The sequence below is a fragment of the Coregonus clupeaformis genome, chromosome 30 (genome assembly GCF_020615455.1).
Source record: "Coregonus clupeaformis isolate EN_2021a chromosome 30, ASM2061545v1, whole genome shotgun sequence".
NCBI classification, from domain to species: Eukaryota; Metazoa; Chordata; class Actinopteri; order Salmoniformes; family Salmonidae; genus Coregonus; species Coregonus clupeaformis.
In genome coordinates this window covers 27,509,481-27,531,967 of record NC_059221.1, presented here as the reverse complement: position 1 = coordinate 27,531,967, position 22,487 = coordinate 27,509,481, and the positions used below count along the sequence as shown (strand labels likewise).

The following is a 22,487-nucleotide window of genomic DNA, read 5'->3' as shown; positions in this document are numbered from 1 at the left end:
AGTGGCTTGCAAGACCTCGAAATGTAGGTAAATGGGTCATAAGATAGCAATTAGTAAGCTCATGTTGTTTAGTTAGCTATAATATCGATCTTCCTCTTCACCCGAGTTTTGTGAGCCTTGTGTTGCTGGTTTGTTGGCAGTGGGTTAGCCAGGCTACTGTCACTTGCCTGGGCAATTCGATCCAGGTTTGATCTCCCTCTGATTTCAGTGGAATCAGGCAAACAGGGGCTGACAGTTGTGGGATACTCAGTCAAATATTTAGCATAACTGTTTACTCACCGCTTGAAGTGCTCAATGATTTTCTCCTCTCGTACATTTTCGGGTAAATTTCCCACCCATAAATGTCTGGTTTCCCGGACCATACTGTGCACTCCTGTCCCCCGATCATACAGATGAGTTTGATGTCCTTATCTTTTCCGATATAAAGTAAAATACGTTGCGAAATTGAGCGCAGCGAAGTATTGTGCGTAGATCATCGACTGCTGGTTCTGGCCCAATGTAACCATTGGGGTTCAATTCTTGCACGCTGTTTGATTCCCTTTGCTGTCTAAGCGCGATCTGGGCTTACGAGCACGCGCTCTATTACTGTTCCCGTGACTAGGCGCGTCCCTGACTCCATGCGACCTTTTGGCTGTCGAAAGAAGGCTTGTAGCTACCTAAAAAGATGCAGCAACCTTGCTCGTAATGAGGCGCACACAGCGCACGCGTGGCACTGTGTGTGAACTATTTTTTTCGCTTTCAGTTGAGATCGCCTTTCATCTTGCGCATGCGTGGGTATCGATGCGTGAGTTTGGGGTTTGGGTAGACGGAGGGTGTGAATAGAATGTTTCACAGAGACAGACAGCACCTGGCAAGCAGTCCTACAACAGGCCACTGAAAAATGTTTTACTTTGTGACATTGAATAGTGTAACAAAGTACATATAAGAAGTGGTATAAGAAAGTGATATAAGAAAAAAATTAACTGGAGGCTGCAGTTGCTATACAAAGACCCAAATGACAAAAACAAACAATGGAGTAATAAAACCTGTATTAGACAGTTGTACTAAGCTCATACGGCATTTATAAGCTAATAGACATTTATTATTTTCAAGAATCAGAAATTGTTCTGGTTCAACTTCAACAGGTTGTATGTGTATTGTCTGTTGTGTAGGCCTTTATTACTATTGCATGATTTAAAATGAGTGAATTATGAACGAGGAACATTCAAATGTTTCATGGAATTGTCACCCTGCTGCAAATTGTTTTCTACAGATAAACCCCTAGGCTTGAAGGACAATATGATTAGGGGTAGAGTGGAATGCTGTTCCACTACCTTGGGATGGGAGAAAGCTTAAAGGCCCAGTGCAGTCAAAAACGTGATTATCCTGTGTTTAAATATATTTCCACACTATGAGATTTGAATAATACTGTGAAAATAATTATTTTACATTTTACATTTTAGTCATTTAGCAGAAAAAACTTTACAGTTTTTTTCATAAATGACTGAATGGGAAGAGATTCTTGCCCCAAAACTATTTGGTGATAACTATTTGGTTGGGTTTTTGTTGCCTTCAGTTCTTGACACGCTCCCAACCAAGGCATATGTATTTAGTTATTTCTCCTAAAATATAGTTGTCTGACCCCATACTTTCATGTACAGTACAAAGGCTACAGCAAATAAATGTGAAAGTAGATGTAATCCCAGCTGCCTTGAGATCATTGACAAGATCCTCCTGTGTAGTTCTGGGCTGATTCCTCACCGTTCTCATGATCATTGCAACTCCACGAGGTGAGATCTTGCATGGAGCCCCAGGCCGAGGGAGATTGACAGTTATTTTGTGTTTCTTCCATTTGCGAATAATCGCACCAACTGTTGTCACCTTCTCACCAAGCTGCTTGGCGATGGTCTTGTAGCCCATTCCAGCCTTGTGTAGGTCTACAATCTTGTCCCTGACATCCTTGGAGAGCTCTTTGGTCTTGGCCATGGTGGAGAGTTTGGAATCTGATTGATTGATTGCTTCTGTGGACAGGTGTCTTTTATACAGGTAACAAGCTGAGATTAGGAGCACTTTCTTTAAGAGTGTGCTCCTAATCTCAGCTCGTTACCTGTATAAAAGACACCTTGGAGCCAGAAATCTTTCTGATTGAGAGGGGATCAAATACTTATTTCCCTCATTAAAATGCAAATCAATTTATAACATTTTTGACATGTGTTTTTCTGGATGTTGTTGTTGTTATTCTGTCCAAATATACCTACCATTACAATTATAGACTGATCATTTCTTTGTCAGTGGGCAAACGTACAAAATCAGCATGGGATCAAATCCTTTTTTCCCTCACTGTATGTGCTTAACACTGACGCCCTGGAACACGTCACGAGTTCAGGATGCACACATAGCAACTGAGACACAAAAATATCCTCTGAGACGCACGTGCATGCGCAAGGCGGTACATTTGTTCAAAAACCAATAAGAAAGAGAGTTAAACCTCTCTGCCAATAACAGCTAGTTTTCAGTTTTCCCACTCAGACCATTCCCTGAGAAATTACTCTTTGCTAAGAAGCTATTTTTATTTTTTTTACCATTTGGACTGAAAACAATCACAGTTTGGTACATAATTGTTACCCAGAAATTATTTAATATTTAGATAAAAATGGCTGCATTGGACCTTTAACATTAGGAATTAAACAGATTTCTAGTGAAAACCATAATGGAAGGGCCACCAATTTTGGGGACAGTACCATCACCTACAAACCCCAATTTGAACTCTAAATGAGACAGATTATACCTGAAAAATGCAGTATTGGAGGAAGCACAAACAGATAGACTATACTTTTTTTCATATCTGCAAGAACTAAACATATATAGTACCAGTCAAAAGTTTGGACAGGCCTACTCATTCAAGGGTTTTTCTTTATTTTTACTATTTTCTACATTGTAGAATAATAGTGAAGACATCAAAACTATGAAATAACACATATGGAATCATGTAGTAACCAAAAAAGTGTTAAACAAAATATATTTTATATTTGAGATTCTTCAAATAGCCACCCTTTGCCTTGATGACAGCTTTGCACACTTTTGGCATTCTCTCAACCAGCTTCACCTGGAATGCTTTTACAACAGTCTTGAAGGAGTTCCCACATATGCTGAGCACTTGTTGGCTGCTTTTCCTTCACTCTGTTCTTCTTATTGATGTCCTTTAGTAGTGGTTTCTTTGCTGCAATTCGACCATGAAGGCCTGATTCACACAGTCCCCTCTGAACAGTTGCTGTTGAGATTTGTCTGTGACTTGAACTATGTGAAGCATTTATTTGGGTTGCAATTTCTGAGGCTGGTAACTCTAATGAACTTATCTTCTGCAGCAGAGGTAACTCTGGGTCTTCCATTCCTGTGGCGGTCCTCATGATAGCCAGTTTCATCATAGCGCTTGATGGTTTTTGCGACTGCACTTGAAGAAACTACGAAATGTTCCGTATTGACTGACCTTCATTTCTTAAAGTAATGATGGACTGTCGTTTCTCTTTGCTTATTTGAGCTGTTCTTGCCATAATATGGACTTTTACCAAACAGGGCTATCTTCTGTATACCCCCCCTACCTTGTCACAACACAACTGATTGGCTCAAACGCATTAAGAAGGAAAGAAATTCCACAAATTAACTTTTAAGAAGCCACACCTGTTCATTGAAATGCATTCCAGGTGACTACCTCATGAAGCTGGTTGAGAGAATGCCAAGAGTGTGCAAAGCTGTCATCAAGGCAAAGGGTGTCTATTTGAAGAATCTCAAATATAAAATATATTTAGATTTGTTTAACACTTTTCTGGTTACTACAGTCGTGGTCAAAGTTTTGAGAATGACACAAATACTAACTTTCACAAAGTCTGCTGCCTCAGTTTTGATGATGGCAATTTGCATATACTCCAGAATGTCATGAAGAGTGATTAGATGAATTGCAATTCATTGCAAAGTCCCTCTTTGCCATGAAAATGAACTTAAGCCCCAAAAAACATTTCCACTGCATTTCAGCCCTGGCACAAAAGGACCAGCTGCCATCATGTCAGTGATTCTCTTGTTAACACAGGTGGGAGTGTTGACGAGGACAAGGCTAGAGATCCCTCTGTCATGCTGATTGAGTTAGAATAACAGACTGGAATATTTAAAAGGAGGGTGGTGCTTGAAATCATTGTTCTTCCTCTGTTAACCATGGTTACCTGCAAGGAAACACGTGCCGTCATCATTGCTTTGCACAAAAAGGGCTTCACAGGCAAGGATATTGCTGCTAGTAAGATTGCACCTAAATCAACCATTTTTTGGATCATCAAGAAATTCAAGGAGAGAGGTTCAAATGTTGTGAAGAAGGCGTCAGGGCGCCCAAGAAAGTCCAGCAAGCGCCAGGACCGTCTCGTAAAGTTGATTCAGCTGTGGGATCGGGGCACTACCAGTGCAGAGCTTGCTCAGGAATGGCAGCAGGCAGGTGTGAGTGCATCTGCATGCACAGTGAGGCGAAGACTTTTGGAGGATGGCCTGGTGTCAAGAAGGGCAGCAAAGAAGCCACTTATCTCCAGGAAAAACATCAGGGACAGACTGATATTCTGCAAAAGGTACAGGGATTGGACTGCTGAGGACTGGGGTAAAGTCATTTTCTCTGCTGAATCCCCTTTCCGATTGTTTGGGGCATCCGGAAAACACCTTGTCCGGAGAAGACAAGGTGAGCGCTAACATCAGTCCTGTGTCATGCCAACAGTAAAGCATCCTGAGACCATTCATGTGTGGGGTTGCTTCTCAGCCAAGGGAGTGGGCTCACTCACAATTTTGCCTAAGAACACAGCCATGAATAAAGAATGGTACCAACACATCCTCCGAGAGCAACTTCTCCCAACCATCCAAGAACAGTTCGGTAACGACCAATGCCTTTTCCAGCATGATGGAGCACCTTGCTAATAACTAAGTGGCTCGGGGAACAAAACATCAACATTTTGGGTCCATGGCCAGGAAACTCCCCAGACCTTAATCCCATTGAGAACTTGTGGTCAATCCTCAAGAGGCGGGTGGACAAACAAAAACCCACAAATTCTGACAAACTCCAAGCATTGATTATGCAAGAATGGGCTGCCATCAGTCAGGATGTGGCCCAGAAGTTAATTGACAGCATGCCAGCGCGGATTGCAGAGGTCTTGAAAAAGAAGGGTCAACACTGCAAATATTGACTCTTTGCATAAACGTAATGTAATTGTCAATAAAAGCCATTGACACTTATGGAATGCTTGTAATTATACTTCAGTATACCATAGTAACATCTGACATAAATATATCATAACACTGAAGCAGCGAACTTTGTGAAGACTAATACTTGTGTCATTCTCAAAACTTTTGACCACGACTGTACATTATTCCATATGTGTTATTTCATAGTTTTGATGTCTTCACTATTATTCTACAATGTAGAAAATAGTCAAAATAAAGAAAAAACCTTGAATGAGTAGGTGTGTCCAAACTTTCGACTGGTACTGTAACTTCTGTTCTTCTGAATGAGCAGAACAAAGTTTCAAATCCACATGAGGAACACAAGAGAATAATAGCACACAATTGTCACTAGAGAGCATGGTTAACCGATACACACCTCTATAACAGTGATCATTGTACTGCTCAACTGCCCCTCAAGGGTCATAACCTATTAAAGTCAATTATATAGTGGAGGGTGAACTTTACCCACCACCTTTTTATTTAGTGAATAGGGTGTCCCTACATATTTTTAAGTTGTTGTTTCCCCCTTTTTTTTACCACTACATCCTTGGATCTATAATTTACCTAGCAGTGCATTACCTGTACAAAATATGTCTTTGCCCTTTTGAATAAGTAAATGAGTTGCAATGCCATTTCAACCTAGCGCTATACCACAGATGTCAGTAACTCGACACTTTTGCGCTTTTCTGAGCCGTTTAATAATTGACAGCGCAATCAAGCACAAGTCCAAAAGTCCAGAAAACAAAGTATACAATGTGATAAGATATGATAGCCTATAGGTCAACGTCCATGGTGTTGCAAGTGCAGTAGGCAAGTTAAATATAAAATAACTTGAAGGAATGGTACAGTTTACAGTGAAGGTTTCATTAAATCTAATGGACAGTTTGAATAAAGATTGGTACGAGAAAACGAATTTGCCTTCTATTAGTAGGCCTACGTAGGCATGCTCTGCAATGCGGTAAAAAATAGATCTGCATTTAGAACCAGGACGCATGCGTATGGCACGCTACCAAGGGGCCAAGAGAGAAATTTCTAGAAATAGGCTACAGTAGAGTCCAGCCGTCAGAGGAGGTACTGGAAAATAATCATTCCAACTGTTGTTTTACGAAATCCATAATGGAGCGCTTTTGGAAATAATCGTGTTCTTCCAGTAACAACGCAACGAATTCATCGTTCTGATGTAAACAGGAACAACTTAATAAAGTCTACCAATACCCTTGTGGATTGTAAAATGTTCGTATTGCCTAAAAAATGCATTTTGTGGAGGAACTACCAAACATATACCATGCCAATTTCCTTAACAACTTCGGTCTTGGTCGACCATGGATTATTTTGAAAATGCGGCACCGTTTTATTATCCACACTTCTTCAAAAGATCATGGAATTAATTAATGGAATAAACAAAGTCCCATGTTGGATGCAGTCAAATAAATCACCTACTGTCAAATAAAATCGGCGCGTATAAACAGTGTCTCAAAACTGCTGTCAAAAGATAGAGGACTGATAAAAATCTGGTCTGTGGGTGCAAGAAATGTGGGATTTAATCGAGGTAACTGCATACAGCAAGGAAAACAGCGCCGAATAGTATTTTCGTGGGAGGCATAATTGACATTTTAGTGTTTAGGTATATTCGATGTAATTATTGTCAATTTATTCATACACATATACTTGTCTGAAGACACTCAATAAAAAAACTATCAGAATTCAAACTATTAGATGTTACACTTTCTATGCAGTGAGTTATGGGATTGGTTTGTTCCTCTTTTCTGAAAATAGCCTGTAAAGTCACTTTGTATAACGCCATTTTGTGTGACTTACAAGTGCCAACATTATGCTTCAGCCATTTTGTACAAGCTTCTTTTCAAAATGTGTTGGCATGGTTCACATGAATATAACATAATATGACATAGCCTGCGCTGGAGAGCCTGCCTGTGATGAAATACAATCTAACCAAAGAAAGTCGAGGAAATTGTATACCATAAACATCCTGTGTTCAGGACATTATGATCACATCTCTGGTGTCAACTGATACTGTTACAGCAGCTGCTACTGTTACATCAGATGATGTAGCCTTAACCAATGCTTTACACTAAAGCAGCATTTGTTACATTAGTTCAGGGCTGATAAGGTCCCATCTGTGCATTCTAAACATCTTCTGGCTCAATTTTAATGGCAGTGACATTTGAAAACAAAGGCAAGAGCATCATTCCTATCTCCCAAGAGCTCTGCATGGATTTCTATGTGAAATTAACATTATTGCAAGGTACCTTATTGAAAAGGTTAGTAGATGTGTCATAATAAATTTTTATTATTTTCATTATATACTCCCTAGGTATAAAAGTCAACACTGTTGTCAATAATTGATATGATTATAATCATAGAATATAATAATAGACTATTGCTTAAGAAAGATCGACAGCACGAATAGTTTCTTCCCATGACGATTAACTCTGGTGGTCTTTGCCAGGTGTCAGGTGTCTCCTCCGGTTCTCACTTCCCTGGGAATGTCTGGGAACTTCCTCCATATCCTGCATACAAACACACATTTATATTATGTTTTAGAAATTAAAATGACAGAAATATTTACATAGATTGATGAACGTAGGGCAACATGGAATAGCACGGTCAATTGAAGGAGAATCATTCTCACCTGTGTTGTAGCATCCAACAGGTCTCTGGAGGGTATCAGACAGCCAGCCTCACCCAGGAAGCACAGAAGGATATGAAGCACATCTGCCCAGCGGCCGACAGTCAGCATCAGGACCATGAGCCCCCCCAGACGCACCACCACTGTGTTTATAACAGCTTGGCCACTTGGCTGGCGATGTTGCTCCTCTGAGTAGAAAATAATGATCATCAGTTGAACGCTTTCTCAATGAGAATGACAACACTATGCTTGTCATTTACTTGTTTTGTGCTATTTACAAAATACCCAAATAGTATCTGACAATCTGCTGCTTAAACGTTTGCCAATGCAGGATACTGTATGTTCAGTCTCTCACCCTGCATATACACCACCAGCAGTGTGTAGCAGATTGTCAGTGGAGTCCAGAACCTGAGGGCCTCTGTAGCTGAGAGGAAATGTTTGTTGATTATAGATATGGCGGAAATGGCAGCCACTGCAAAGCTGAACATAAGGGCCCTGGTAAGGCATGGTAACAGAGAGCAACCTGATGTGAGCAGTGCAATGCACACTCCACAGTAGTGCTGGGAACTGTGTAGTTTGTACAGTGCCATAACATGGAGCCGTAGGCGCCCAGTCTGGCTGGCCAGGAACCAGCTCAGTCCTGCAGCTAGGAGGAGGCAGAGCCAGCGCTGCGGCGCCCCCTCGTGGAGGAAATGGAGACTGCAGCTGAGAGCACAGCCCAGGGAGAACTGGCACTGGACAAGCAGCTGCTGTAGGAACCGACTGGACTCCTGCAGATTCAGAGAGCAGGAGGAATATTAAATTAGAGGTGAATCAAGGCTGATGAATGGGAGATGTGAGAGAGATTTTCATAATTCTAAGTGATATTTATGTTATTATCATGCAAGCGCCTCACTGGTCCAGCTGTGACCCAAGCTGACACTGCTCTGAGGGAGAACTCTAGAACCACCAGGGAGGCAACCCGAGAGCCCACTACAGCCAGCATCACTGACAGGAACAAGAACTGGAGAGTTCCACTCAGCCCAATTTTAGCACTGGCTTGATGCCTTGGTGTCTTCTGCATAGATGTCTCTTTACTTCTGCTTTTGTTGCTTGAACTGAGTAGAGAAAGTATTCATTTCAAGGCAGTGAAATACAAAAACAATGATTTCTAAGGATACATTGATTACTATTGTCAATGTAAATCGTATCACAGTCTTTGTTCATAGTGACGAAATCAAGCACAATATTCAATAGCACAAATTATTAAAACTGTACATCAAGAGGCCTTAGTTGGTGAAAGGTTAGTTATCTACATCCACATCTTCTATATGTGTTTTTAAGTGTCCCTGTCTATTACATGGTAATTGCATTCAGATTATAATTATAGGGCAAGAGGAGGTATAGCAACAATCAATTAGTTTGTTTATTTATCAAATGCTATTACAACTAACAATGTAGCCTAACCTACATACTGAAGTTGCCTAACTACCATGTAATTAAAAAGGTATGATAGGCTACACTTCTTGTTATTGAGACCCAAGTGAAATCATATCTTCCCATGTCATATTTTGGGAGGTGTCCACATGTGTATACGTTTCTCACCTTTCAGCCTCTAAGAATAAGTGTACTCTCAACAGGTTACAGAGAACAGAGATCCCACATGCACCGACAAGTCCTGTATGTCACACAAAACATTTGGTCACCTGTCATCAACAAAATTGTATTATAAAATATGGTTCTTAAAATAAACGTACAGCATGAGTGGCAACCTGCAAACAGGCATTCCGCACAAACCAAGAAAGGAGAAGGCCGTTTTACCCGGAGTAGCCTAGAACGACACAAAAATCTCACCTTGGAGTAGATTGTCCAGGGGGTTTGCATCCAGCGTCAGCCATCCAGGTAAACTCGGAAGAAACGAAGTAATGAAAGATAACATTTTCGTTAAATCGCTAGAATATTAGCCTAATGATTCCCTATAGCTATAGCTAGTTTCGATATCAAACCTATTGCCGGTTTACACCCTATGCTGTGCACATGACCAATACATTTTGATTTGAAATGATACGCTAATTTCAGAAATAGGTCATTTCATTGCAACAATTATATTTCGATAAAAGATAAGACCATGCCAGGTGGTCAATTTACAGAATACTTAAATAATTTCAAAGTATAAATTACGACCTCTTTGTCTGTTTACTTCTCTATGATTAAATAACTAAGTATCATTGTTGATCAGTCATTGTGCTGTTCAAAGGTCAGTCATGGGCAGTCATTCCCAACTGTGTGTCACGTTCGTTGTGTAAAGGATCGGACCAAGGTGCAGCGTGGTATGCATACATAGTCGTTTATTTTAATAAACACCGACAAAATAACCAAATCCAACAGAATGTGAAGTTCAAGAGGCTAAACATCAAATAAGCCAAACAGAAACAAGATCCCACAACTAAGGTAGGCAACATGGCTGCCTAAGTATGATCCCCAATCAGACAATGACCGACAGCTGCCTCTGATTGGGAACCACTACATCCTCGGATGTAAACTCATCTCCCATCCTGCCTCCCCTTTGCACACCCGGTCCGGTCTGGACCCTGGCGCGATGCTCCCCCTCTCAGTCCTCCCACAATGCACCAAGCCCTGTCTGGACCCTGGTGTGGGAGCCCTCGACCCTGGAGAGGGGCTGACGTCTGGTCCCGGCCCAGCAGTCCTCCCGCGATGCACCATGTCCTGTCTGGACCCTGGTGTGGGAGAACCCGACCCTGGAGAGGGGTTGACATCTGGCTCCGGCTCGGACACTGGTGGAGCGGATGGCTCCGGCATGGGGGAAGAGTAGACGACCGGACCCGGACTGGGCACCGGTGAAGCGGACTGCCCCGGCTCTGGTAGGGAGCAGATAACCGGAGCTGGACTAGGCACCGGTGGAGTGCGAGGAGCAGGCACAGGCCCTACCGGGCTGGAGACACAGACCACTGGTTTGATGGGAGGAGCAGGCACGGGCCGTACCAGGCTGGGGACACGCACCACTGGTTTGGTGCGAGGAGCAGGTACGGGCCGTACCGGACTGGAGACACGCACCACTGGTTTGGTGCTAGGAGCAGGTTCGGGGCGCACCGGGCTGGAGACACGCACCACTGGTTTGATGCGAGGAGCAGGCACGGGCCGTACCAGGCTGGGGACACGCACCACTGGTTTGGTGCGAGGAGCAGGTACGGGGCGCACCGGGCTGGAGACACGCACCACTGGTTTGGTGCAAGGAGCAGGCACGGGCCGTACCGGTCTGTGAAGGCACACTGGCGGCACAATGCGTAAAGCCGGCGCATAGCCTGGTGCCTGCACGGTCACACGCTCCTCAAAGCGAGTGCGGGGAGTTGGCTCTGCTAAACCTGGCTCCGCCAGCCTCTGCTCTAAGGACCGAGCTCTCTGCTGCTGGAGGGTTAACTCCTCTCTCAGCTCCTCCTGTTGCCTGGCCAGATCCTCTCTCCGTGCATCCACTGACTCCTTCTCCCTGTGGGCCTCCTGCAGAAGGGAGAGCTCCTGCTCCCTCTTAACTAACAGCTCCTGTAAGGTGGTGGCCTCCTCTCTCAGAGTGCTGAGCTGCAGGTCTTTAGCTGCTTGGAGGGCCTCCATCTTCAGAGTGGCCTCCTCTATAGCTCTCTCCTCCTTCACAGTCAGCCCTTTCAGGGCCTCCTGCTGCGTCGCCAACCACCCCGTGTGCCCCCCCCAAAAAAATGTTTATTGGGGCTGCCTCTCGGGCTTCCTTTGTGATCGGGACCTTTTGAGTCGCCGTTTGTTCTCCCTCGCTGCCTCCGTCTGCTCCCAAGGAAGGCGATCCATACCTGCCTGGATCTCTTCCCACGTCCATGATCCTTTTCCGTATAATATCTCCTCCATCATGTCCATGATGTCTGCTCCTCCTGTTCACGCTGCTTGGTCCGTTGGTGGTGGGATCTTCTGTCACGTTCGTTGTGTAAAGGATCGGACCAAGGTGCAGCGTGGTATGCGTACATAGTTGTTTATTTTAATAAACACCGACAAAATAACAAAATCCAACAGAATGTGAAGTTCAAGAGGCTAAACATCAAACAAGCCAAACAGAAACAAGATCCCACAACTAAGGTAGGCAACATGGCTGCCTAAGTATGATCCCCAATCAGAGACAACGACCGACAGCTGCCTCTGATTGGGAATCACACCCGGCCAACATAGAAATATATAAATTAGATTTCACACCCTGACCAATCCAACTAGAGATCTCAATGTCAGGGCGTGACACTGTGAGACAAACCTTTATGGGAAATTCTTTAAAAAAGGTGTCTTTAAATAAAGATAACGTTAAATTGTTGTAGAAACAACTAATGTATTTACTCTACAACCAAAAATGTGTGACAAAAATACACCTTAAATGTAAAAGTAAAATTTTAATAAAATAAACCTTCACTAGAGAAAATAGCGTAAATAATGTGTTGGAGGTACAAAAAACTCACTACTGTAATTCGCGCTGTATAAGAGTGTCTGCTCAATTACTGAAAAGGTTAGTATCAGAAGTCCGGTGATTGTCTCAGTGCCATAACTAAGTCGCCTATATCAAACAGGCAAAGCTTCAATACATGACTAAAATAGAATCCTACTACACCGGCTCTGTCGCTCATCAGATGTGGCAAGGCTTGCAAACTATCACTGATTACAAAGGGTACCCAGCCGTGAGCTGCCCAGTGACACTAGCCTACCAGATTAGCTAAATGTCTTCTATGAGCTCACATCTGTAGCCATGAAATGCTTTGAAAGGCTGGTTGGTCATGGCTCACAACACCATCATCCCAGACACCATGTACCCACTCCAATTCGCTTACTGCCCCAACAGATCCACAGATGATGCAATCTCTATTGCACTCCACACTGCCCTTTCCCACTTGGACAAAAGGAACACCTACTGTACGTGAGAATGCTGTTTATTGACTAGAGCTCATTACCTGTCACGACTTCCACCGAGGCTGCCTCCCCTCCTTGTTCGGGCAGGCTTCGGCGTTCGTCGTCACCGGCTTACTAACCACTGCTGCTCCCATTATCATCACTCCACTTGTCTTGTCTTGTTAATCACACACACCTGGTTCTCATCCCCTCATTAGTCTGTGTATAAGTGTTCCCTCTGCTCCCTTGTCTGTGTGGGTGATTGTTCCATGTGAGAGTAGAGTAGCTCGGTTATTGTATTGCCGGGGTAGATATTATTTTCCCCTATGCTTGTATATCGCTTGGAGTATTTCCGTACCGTGATTGCCAGGGTAGAGAGTTTCCCCTGTGCTGATGTTTGTATGTCGCTATCCAGCGCAACTGTGATGGAAAGGAATAAACGTTGTATTCGGTGATTTACCCTCCTGCGCCTGACTCCTTCTATCACACTCATCACAGAATCACCCACCCGCTATGGAGTCAGCGGAAGAAGAGCGCATGCATGGAGTCGTGGCACGGGTCCAGGAACATTCCACGATGCTGGCCAGCTTGGGAGAAGCGATGGATCGGGTTCTTCAGGTCGTCCAACGCCTGGAGAGGACCCGATCGGTCGAGACCAGTGGTCAATCGGATCCAGCCACCTACACCCCAACACCCGGAGGGATCCAGATATCCCGACCACAGGAGTTCGATGGGACGGCGGCGCTCTGCCAAGGATTTATCCTTCAACTGGAACGGGAGAAGGTGTCCGTCCTCGTTTCCTGCCTCACGGGGAAAGCCCTGGAATGGGCCAACGCGGTGTGGAACAAAGCAGGAGCCGCGTTGGTGAACTACAGGGAGTTCGCTCGCCTCTTTCGGGCGGTCTTCGATCACCCGCCCGAGGGTCGAGAGGTGGGTGAGCGGCGGGTCCACCTGAGGCAGGGGACGAGGACCGCGCAGGACTTCGCGTTGGAGTTTCGGACTCTGGCAGCGGGGTCCGGGTGGAACGAGCGGGCCCTGATTGACCATTTCCGGTGCCATCTGCGAGAGGATGTCCGACGGGAGCTAGCCTGCCGGGACACCATGTTATCCTTTACGCAACTGGTGGACATGGCCATCCAGCTGGACAACCTGCTGGCAGCCAGAGGACGTCCTGGTAGGGGTCTGCCCGTTTCCACCCCGGAGGACTCGGAGGCCGAGTTGATGGAGCTGGGTGGACCCGCCGTCCGAGAGAGCGGAAGACGACAGCGACAGTGCCACTCTGGTGGCACGAAGGGACAGTCCAATACACGTAGTCATCAACGCTCTTTTGGTTCTGGAGGCGGCAGGCCGGGCACTCTCGCATCACCCCAGGTATCGAACACCCACACTCGTTCAGAGCCCTCTGCTGCGCACTGTACCCTACCTATCTCCTTTCCCGATCACATGGTAGTTCCCCAGTGTAAGGCACTAGTCGATTCAGGCGCAGCTGGGAACTTTATGGAGAGGGCATTCTCACGTCGTCAAGGCATTTTGTTGGTTCCCCTATCCATTCCACTCCCCATTAGAGCACTTGATAGTCGACCATTAGGGTCCGGGTTGGTAAAGGAGGTTACTGTACCAGTCACCATGATCACCCAGGAGACTCATTGGGAGCAGATCACTTTTTCAATTATTGAGTCTCCTGCTTACCCTGTAGTATTAGGTATCCCGTGGCTAGCCCTTCACAACCCCACTTTCTCATGGCCACAGAGGGTTCTTACGGGGTGGTCGCGAGAGTGTCAGGGTAGGTGTCTAGGTGTTTCCGTTGGTGCAACCACGGTGGAAAGTCCAGACGGTACCTCCACCGTGCGCATTCCCCCCCGAATACCATGATCTGGCGCTCGCGTTTTCAAAGGCGCAGGCGACTAAATTACATTTACATCGGGCGGGGGATTGTGTGATAAACCTTCGGGTAGACATGTGTATCCCCTGTCGCAGGCTGAAACGGAGGCTATGGAAACATACGTCACCGAGTCCCTGGGCCAGGGGTATATACGTCCCTTCACTTCACCTGCTTCCTCACGTTTCTTCTTTGTGAAGAAGACAGATGGCGGTCTACGCCCGTGCATTGATTATCGATCACTGAACAAGGCGACGATAAGATTTAGTTATCCTCTCCCCCTTATTCCTTCAGTGATTGCATGGGGCCGGCTTCTTCACCAAATTAGATCTCAGGAGTGCCTACAACCTGGTGCGTATTCGGGAGGGGGATGAGTGGAAGACAGCATTCAGCACAACCTCGGGGCTTTATGAATACCTGGTGATGCCCTACGGTTTGATGAATGCTCCATCCGTCTTCCAGTCCTTTGTGAACGAGGTGTTTCGGGACATGCTTGGTCGCGGTGTGGTGGTCTACATCGATGACATCCTGGTGTATTCCGCTACGCACGCCGAGCATGTGTCCCTGGTTTGCAAAGTACTGGTCCGACTTTTGGAAAATGACCTTTATGCCAAGGCAGAAAAGTGTATGTTTTTCCAGCAGTCCGTCTCCTTCCTTGGATACCGCATTACCACCTCAGGTGTGGAGATGGAGGGAGATCGCATTTCAGCCGTGCGTAATTGGCCGACTCCAACCACGGTTAAGGAGGTGCAGCGCTTCCTTGGCTTCGCCAACTACTATCAGAGGTTTATCCGGGGCTTTGGCAAGGTCGCAGCTCCCATTACCTCCCTGTTGAAGGGTGGGCCGTCCCGGCTCCGCTGGTCTGCTGAGGCTGACCTGGCCTTCAGCAAACTGCGGGATCTGTTCACCTCAGCCCCGGTACTGGCCCACCCCGATCCATCACTACCGTTCGTAGTGGAGGTGGATGCGTCCGAGGTAGGGATGGGCGCTGTCCTGTCTCAACGCTCGAGCACGCCACCCAAACTCCACCCCTGTGTCTTCTTCTCTAAGAAGCTCAGCCCGGCGGAGCAGAACTACGGCATTGGTGATCGGGAGCTGTTGGCTGTTGTCCGAGCTTTGACTGTGTGGAGGCATTGGCTCGAAGGGGCGAAACACCCTTTCCTCGTCTGGACGGACCACCGTAACCTGGAGTACATCCGGGCAGCGAGGAGGCTGAATCCTCGCCAGGCCAGGTGGGCCCTCTTCTTCACCCGGTTTGATTTCACTCTCTCATACATTCCGGGAACGAAGAACGTGACGGCAGACACACTGTCCCGGCTGTATGACACAGAGGAGAGGCCCAGAGACAACACCCCCATACTCCCAGCCTTCTGCATTGTGGCGCCGGTAGTATGGGCGATGGATGCGGATATAGAGCAGGCATTACGCACAGATCCATCTCCACCTCAGTGTCCAGCTGGGCTGCAGTACGTGCCTGCTCTTATCCGTGATCGTCTGATCTACTGGGCACACACTTCACCCTCCTCTGGTCACCCAGGTATCGGTCGTACTGTGAGCTGCCTGACCGGAAAGTACTGGTGGCCTACCTTGGCTAAGGATGAGAGGGTATACGTCTCCTCCTGCTCGGTGTGCACCCAGAGTAAGGCACCTAGGCACCTCCCAGCGGGTAAGTTACAACCTTTACCAGTTCCACAATGACCATGGTCTCACCTAAGTGTTGATTTTTTGACTGATCTTCCCCTCTCCCAAGGTAACACCACCATCCTGGTCGTTGTGGACCGCTTCTCCAAGTCCTGCCGCCTCCTTCCTCTGCCCGGTCTCCCAACGGCCCTGAAAATTGCGGAGGCCCTGTTTACTCACGTCTTCCGGCACTACGGGGTACCAGAGGATATACTGTCCGACCGAGGTCCCCAGTTCACGTCCAAGGTCTGGAAGGCGTTCATGGAACGTCTGGGGGTCTCGGTCAGCCTGACCTCTGGGTTCCACCCCGAGAGTAATGGGCAGGTGGAACGGGTAAATCAGGATGTGGGTAGGTTCCTGCGGTGCTATTGCCAGGACCGGCCGGGGGAGTGGTCTGTGTTTTTGCCATGGGCAGAATATGCCCAGAACTCTCTCCGCCACTCCTCTACCAACCTAACGCCTTTCCAATGTGTTCTAGTTTACCAACTGGTTCTGACACCGTGGCACCAGAGCCAGACTCAGGCTCCTGCGGTGGATGACTGGTTTCGGCACGCGGAGGAGACGTGGGACGCTGCCCACGTTCACCTTCAGCGCGCCATGCGTCATCAAAAGGCCAACGCTGACCGCCACCGCAGGGAGGCCCCGGTCTTCGTACCGGGGGATCGGGTCTGGCTCTCGACCCAGAATCTGCCCCTCCGCCTGCCCTGCTGGATACTGAGCCCGCGGTTTGTGGGGACGTTCAAAGTCCTGAGGAGAATAAACGAGGTCACTTATAGGTTATTACTTTCCCCTGATTATCGTATTAACCCCTCGTGTCTCTCCTCAGGCCGGTGGTGGTTGGAGTCTGAGGTGCAGGAGGTTCCTCCACCTCCTCTGGACATCGAGGGGGCCCCGGCGTACTCGGTCTGTTCCATCCTGGATTCGATGCGGCTGGTAGGGGGCCTTCAGTACCTTGTGGAGTGGGAGGGGTACGGTCCGGAGGAACGGTGCTGGGTCCCGGTGAGGGTTATCCTCGATCCCTCCCTGTTGCGGGATTTCCACCGTTGCCATCCGGCTCGCCCTGCTCCGCGTCCTCCTGGCCGTCCCCGAGGCCGGGGTCAGCGCGCTGCTGGAGCTGCGTGTCAAGTGGGGGGTACTGTCACGACTTCCACCAAGGCTGCCTCCCCTCCTTGTTCGGGCAGGCTTCGGCGTTCATTGTCACCGGCTTACTAACCACTGCCGCTCCCATTATCATCACTCCACTTGTCTTGTCTTGTTAATCACACACACCTGGTTCTCATCCCCTCATTAGTCTGTGTATAAGTGTTCCCTCTGCTCCCTTGTCTGTGTGGGTGATTGTTCCATGTGAGAGTAGCTCGGTTGAGCTACTCTCTTATTGTATTGCCGGGGTAGATTTATTTTCCCCTATGCTTGTATGTCGTTTGGAGTATTTCCGTTCCGTGATTGCAAGGGTAGAGAGTTTCCCCTGTGCCTATGATTGTATGTGTGACGGACGGAAAGGAATAAACTGTGACGGAAAGGAATAAACTCTATATTCTGTGATTTACCCTCCTGCGCTTGACTCCTTCTATCACACTCATCACATTACCTGTTTTACTTTTCTATTATTTCTCTATTTTCGTTCTCTCTGCATATTTGGGAAGGGCCCATAAGTAAGCATTTCACTGTTTGCCCACACCTTTTGTTTACGAAGCATGAGACAAATACAATTTGATTTGATTTATATGTTGTGATATCATTGAGTTCAGGACTTCACAGAGGCATTTGGGGTGCTTGCAAATGTTCTTCTAAAACTTCAAGTAAATCCTAATTTATCAGTGTAGTTCATGTGTAATCAAAGGCCCAGTGCAGTCAAAAAGTTTTTCCTGTGTTTTATATCATATTGTACAACAGCTGATGCAATTAACACTGTAAAAAGTAATTTTATCAGTGTTAATTCCTGATAGTTGCTGGTTGAATATACAATCTACACAGGACCTTCTAATCAGCAGGTTTGCATGATGGGAGTGAGTTTCGGCTTTCCAGGATGACATCAACATGCGGTAAATTGGTTAATAGACCAATAACAAAGAGATTTCAAAACCTAGTTTTCCCCTCCCACTCAGACCCCTCCCAGACAGTCCTAGCAAAATTCTTGCTTGAGAAATAGTTTTTTTGCTAAAGAGCTGTTTTTGCCCATTTTAATGTAAATCTATTACAGTAAGGTACTTAATTGTTACACAGAAATTATTTGATATTGATATGAAAACAGCTGCATTGAGCCTTTAAATAACAGTTTCAACCATTGAAAACATCTACAGTACATATATTTTAGGATGTTGTGTATCCCTGGAAATGAGAATTAATGTAAACATTATACACTGCTCAAAAAAATTAAGGGAACACTTAAACAACACAATGTAACTCCAAGTCAATCACACTTCTGTGAAATCAAACTGTCCACTTAGGAAGCAACACTGATTGACAATACATTTCACATGCTGTTGTGCAAATGGAATAGACAACAGGTGGAAATTATAGGCAATTAGCAAGACACCCCCAATAAAGGACTGGTTTTGCAGGTGGTGACCACAGACCACTTCTCAGTTCCTATGCTTCCTGGCTGATGTTTTGGTCACTTTTGAATGCTGGTGGTGCTTTCACTCTAGTGGTAGCATGAGACGGAGTCTACAACCCACACAAGTGGCTCAGGTAGTGCAGCTCATCCAGGATGGCACATCAATGCGAGCTGTGGCAAGAAGGTTTGCTGTGTCTGTCAGCGTAGTGTCCAGAGCATGGAGGCGCTACCAGGAGACAGGCCAGTACATCAGGAGACGTGGAGGAGGCCGTAGGAGGGCAACAACCCAGCAGCAAGACCGCTACCTCCGCCTTTGTGCAAGGAGGAGCAGGAGGAGCACTGCCAGAGCCCTGCAAAATGACCTCCAGCAGGCCACAAATGTGCATGTGTCTGCTCAAACGGTCAGAAACAGACTCCATGAGGGTGGTATGAGGGCCCGACGTCCACAGGTGGGGGTTGTGCTTACAGCCCAACACCGTGCAGGTCGTTTGGCATTTGCCAGAGAACACCAAGATTGGCAAATTCGCCACTGGCGCCCTGTGCTCTTCACAGATGAAAGCAGGTTCACACTGAGCACGTGACAGACGTGACAGAGTCTGGAGACGCCGTGGAGAACGTTCTGCTGCCTGCAACATCCTCCAGCATGACCGGTTTGGCGGTGGGTCAGTCATGGTGTGGGGTGGCATTTCTTTGGGGGCCGCACAGCCCTCCATGTGCTCGCCAGAGGTAGCCTGACTGCCATTAGGTACCGAGATGAGATCCTCAGACCCCCTTGTGAGACCATATGCTGGTGCGGTTGGCCCTGGGTTCCTCCTAATGCAAGACAATGCTAGACCTCATGTGGCTGGAGTGTGTCAGCAGTTCCTGCAAGAGGAAGGCATTGATGCTATGGACCACCCGTTCCCCAGACCTGAATGCAATTGAGCACATCTGGGACATCATGTCTCGCTCCATCCACCAACGCCACGTTGCACCACAGACTGTCCAGGAGTTGGCGGATGCTTTAGTCCAGGTCTGGGACGAGATCCCTCAGGAGACCATCCGCCACCTCATCAGGAGCATGCCCAGGCGTTGTAGGGAGGTCATACAGGCACGTGGAGGCCACACACACTGCTGAGCCTCATTTTAACTTGTTTTAAGGACATTACATCAAAGTTGGATCAGCCTGTAGTGTGGTTTTCTACTTTAATTTTGAGGGTGACTCCAAATCCAGACCTCCATGGGTTGATACATTTGATTTCCATTGATAATTTTTGTGTGATTTTGTTGTCAGCACATTCAACTATGTAAAGAAAAAAGTATTTAATAAGATTATTTCATTCATTCAGATCTAGGATGTGTTATTTTAGTGTTCCCTTTATTTTTTTGAGCAGTGTAGTTTTGAAAACAGCTTGTCCAAAAAAAGTGGTCTCTTGGCACAATTTACCCCAGGTATGGGGTAAGTTGAGCTGCCTACACATTTCTGTGCAGAACAAAATATTACCACTACCTTTTTAAAACCATGTATCTTTATTTCCCAAACACAATATTCACAATCGCTCTCCAGTCCAGTTGGTGGTGGTGATGCACCTTTGAGTTGGTTGCCAACCATCATATATAGTCCAGAGAAGAAGAAGAAGAAGAAGAAGAAGAAGAGAAGAAGAAGAGGAAGAAGATTGAAAGAGGAGAGATTACTAGAAATTAACTATCTCTCCGGGAAGCAGAAGGGCGGAGGTGTGTGTTTCATGATTAACGACTCATGGTGTAATTGTAGTAACATACAGGAACTCAAGTCCTTTTGTTCACCCGACCTAGAATACCTCAAAATCAAATGCCGACCGTATTATCTCCCAAGAGAATTTTCTTCGGTTATAGTCACGGCCGTGTATATCCCCCCTCAAGCCGATACCACAACGGCCCTCAAAGAACTTCACTGGACTTTATGCAAACTGGAAGCTACATATCCTGAGGCTGCATTTATTGTAGCCGGGGATTTTAACAAATAAAATTTGAGGACTAGGCTGCCGAAGTTCTATCAACATATCGACTGTTGTACTCGTGCTGCTAAAATCCTCGACCATTGCTATTCGAACTTCCGGGATGGTTATAAGGCCCTCCCCCGCACTCCTTTCGGCAAATCTGACCACGACTCCATTTTGTTCCTCCCTTCCTATAGGCAGAAACTCAAACAGGAAGTACCCGTGCTAAGGACTATTCAATGCTGGTCTGACCAATTGGAATCCACGCTTCAAGATTGTTTTGATCACGCGGACTGGGATATGTTCCGGGTAGCTTGCGAAAATAATTTAGACGAATACACTGAAAAGGTGACTGAGTTTATCAGGAAGTGTATAGGTGATGTTGTGCCCACTGTGACTATTAAAACCTACCCTAACCAGAAACCGTGGATAGATGGCAGCATTCACGCAAAACTGAAAGCGCCAACCACCGCATTTAACCATGGCAAGGTGACTGGGAATATGGCAGAATACAAACAGTGTAGCTACTCACTCCGCTAGGCAATTAAGCTGGCAAAACATCAGTATAGAGACAAAGTGGAGTCGCAATTCAATGGCTCAGACACGAGACGTATGTGGCAGGGTCTACAGACAATCACGGACTACAAAAAGAAAACCAGCCACGTCGCCGACACCGACTTCTCGATTCCAGACAAGCTAAACACCTTCTTCGCCCGCTTTGAGGATAACACAGTGCCACCGACGAGGCCCACTACCAAGGACTGTGGCCTCTCCTTCTACATGGCCGATGTGAGTAAGACATTTAAGCATGTTAACCCCCGCAAGGCTGCCGGCCCAGACAGCTGGTGTGTTTACGGACATATTCAATCTCTCCCTTTCCCAGTCTGCTGTTCCCACATGCTTCAAGATGGCCACCATTGTTCCTGCACCCAAGAAAGCAAAGATAACTGAACTAAATGACTATCGCCCCATAGCACTCACCTCTGTCATCATAAAGTGCTTTGAGAGACTAGTCAAGAATCATATCACCTCTACCTTACCTGTCACCCTAGACCCACTTCAATTTGCTTACCGCCCCAATAGATCCACAGACGATGCAATCGCCATCACACTGCACACTGCCCTATCCCATCTGGACAAGAGGAATACCTATGTAAGAATGTTATTCATTGACTATAGCTCAGCATTCAACACCATAGTACCCTCCAAGCTCATCATTAAGCTTGAGGCCTTGGGTCTGAACCCCGCCCTGTGCAACTGGGTCCTGGACTTCCTGATGGGCCGCCCCCAGGTGGTGAAGGTAGGAAACAACATCTCCACTTCGCTGATCCTCAACACTGGGGCCCCACAAGGGTGCGTGCTCAGCCCCCTCCTGTACTTGCTGTTCACCCATGACTGCGTGGCCAAGCACGCCTCCAACTCAATCATCAAGTTTGCAGAAGACACAACAGTAGTAGGCTTGATTACCAACAATGACAAGACCGCCTACAGGGAGGAGGTGAGGGCTGGGAGTGTGGTGCCAGGAAAATAACCTCTCACTCAACGTCAACAAAACAAAAGAGATGATCGTGGACTTCAGGAAACAGCAGAGGGTGCACCCCCCTATCCACATTGATGGGACCGCAGTGGAGAAGGTAGAAAGCTTCAAGTTCC

General features: G+C 46.6%; 2 protein-coding genes across 4 annotated transcripts in view; both read right to left on the bottom strand.

The window, feature by feature from the left end:
- Positions 1-661, bottom strand: part of spen (spen family transcriptional repressor) — a 43,777-nt gene extending 43,116 nt beyond the window's left edge. For all 3 annotated transcript variants that reach the window (XM_041856196.2, XM_041856198.2, XM_041856197.2), the window contains exon 1: positions 280-661. In XM_041856196.2, coding sequence (XP_041712130.2) covers positions 280-362 — 83 coding nt within the window. In that variant the 5' untranslated portion in view covers positions 363-661. The remainder of the gene's footprint in view (positions 1-279) is intronic.
- A 6,853-nt stretch (positions 662-7,514) lies between these two features.
- On the bottom strand, positions 7,515-10,102 carry tmem82 (transmembrane protein 82). The gene is made up of 6 exons (XM_041856195.2): positions 9,707-10,102; positions 9,458-9,530; positions 8,769-8,970; positions 8,229-8,643; positions 7,877-8,061; positions 7,515-7,754 (listed from the first exon to the last, which is right to left on the bottom strand). Exons 1-6 carry the CDS (start codon positions 9,789-9,791, stop codon positions 7,671-7,673), a joined length of 1,044 nt encoding a protein of 347 aa, XP_041712129.2. The 5' UTR covers positions 9,792-10,102; the 3' UTR covers positions 7,515-7,670.
- Between the last annotated feature and the right edge of the window lie 12,385 nt (positions 10,103-22,487).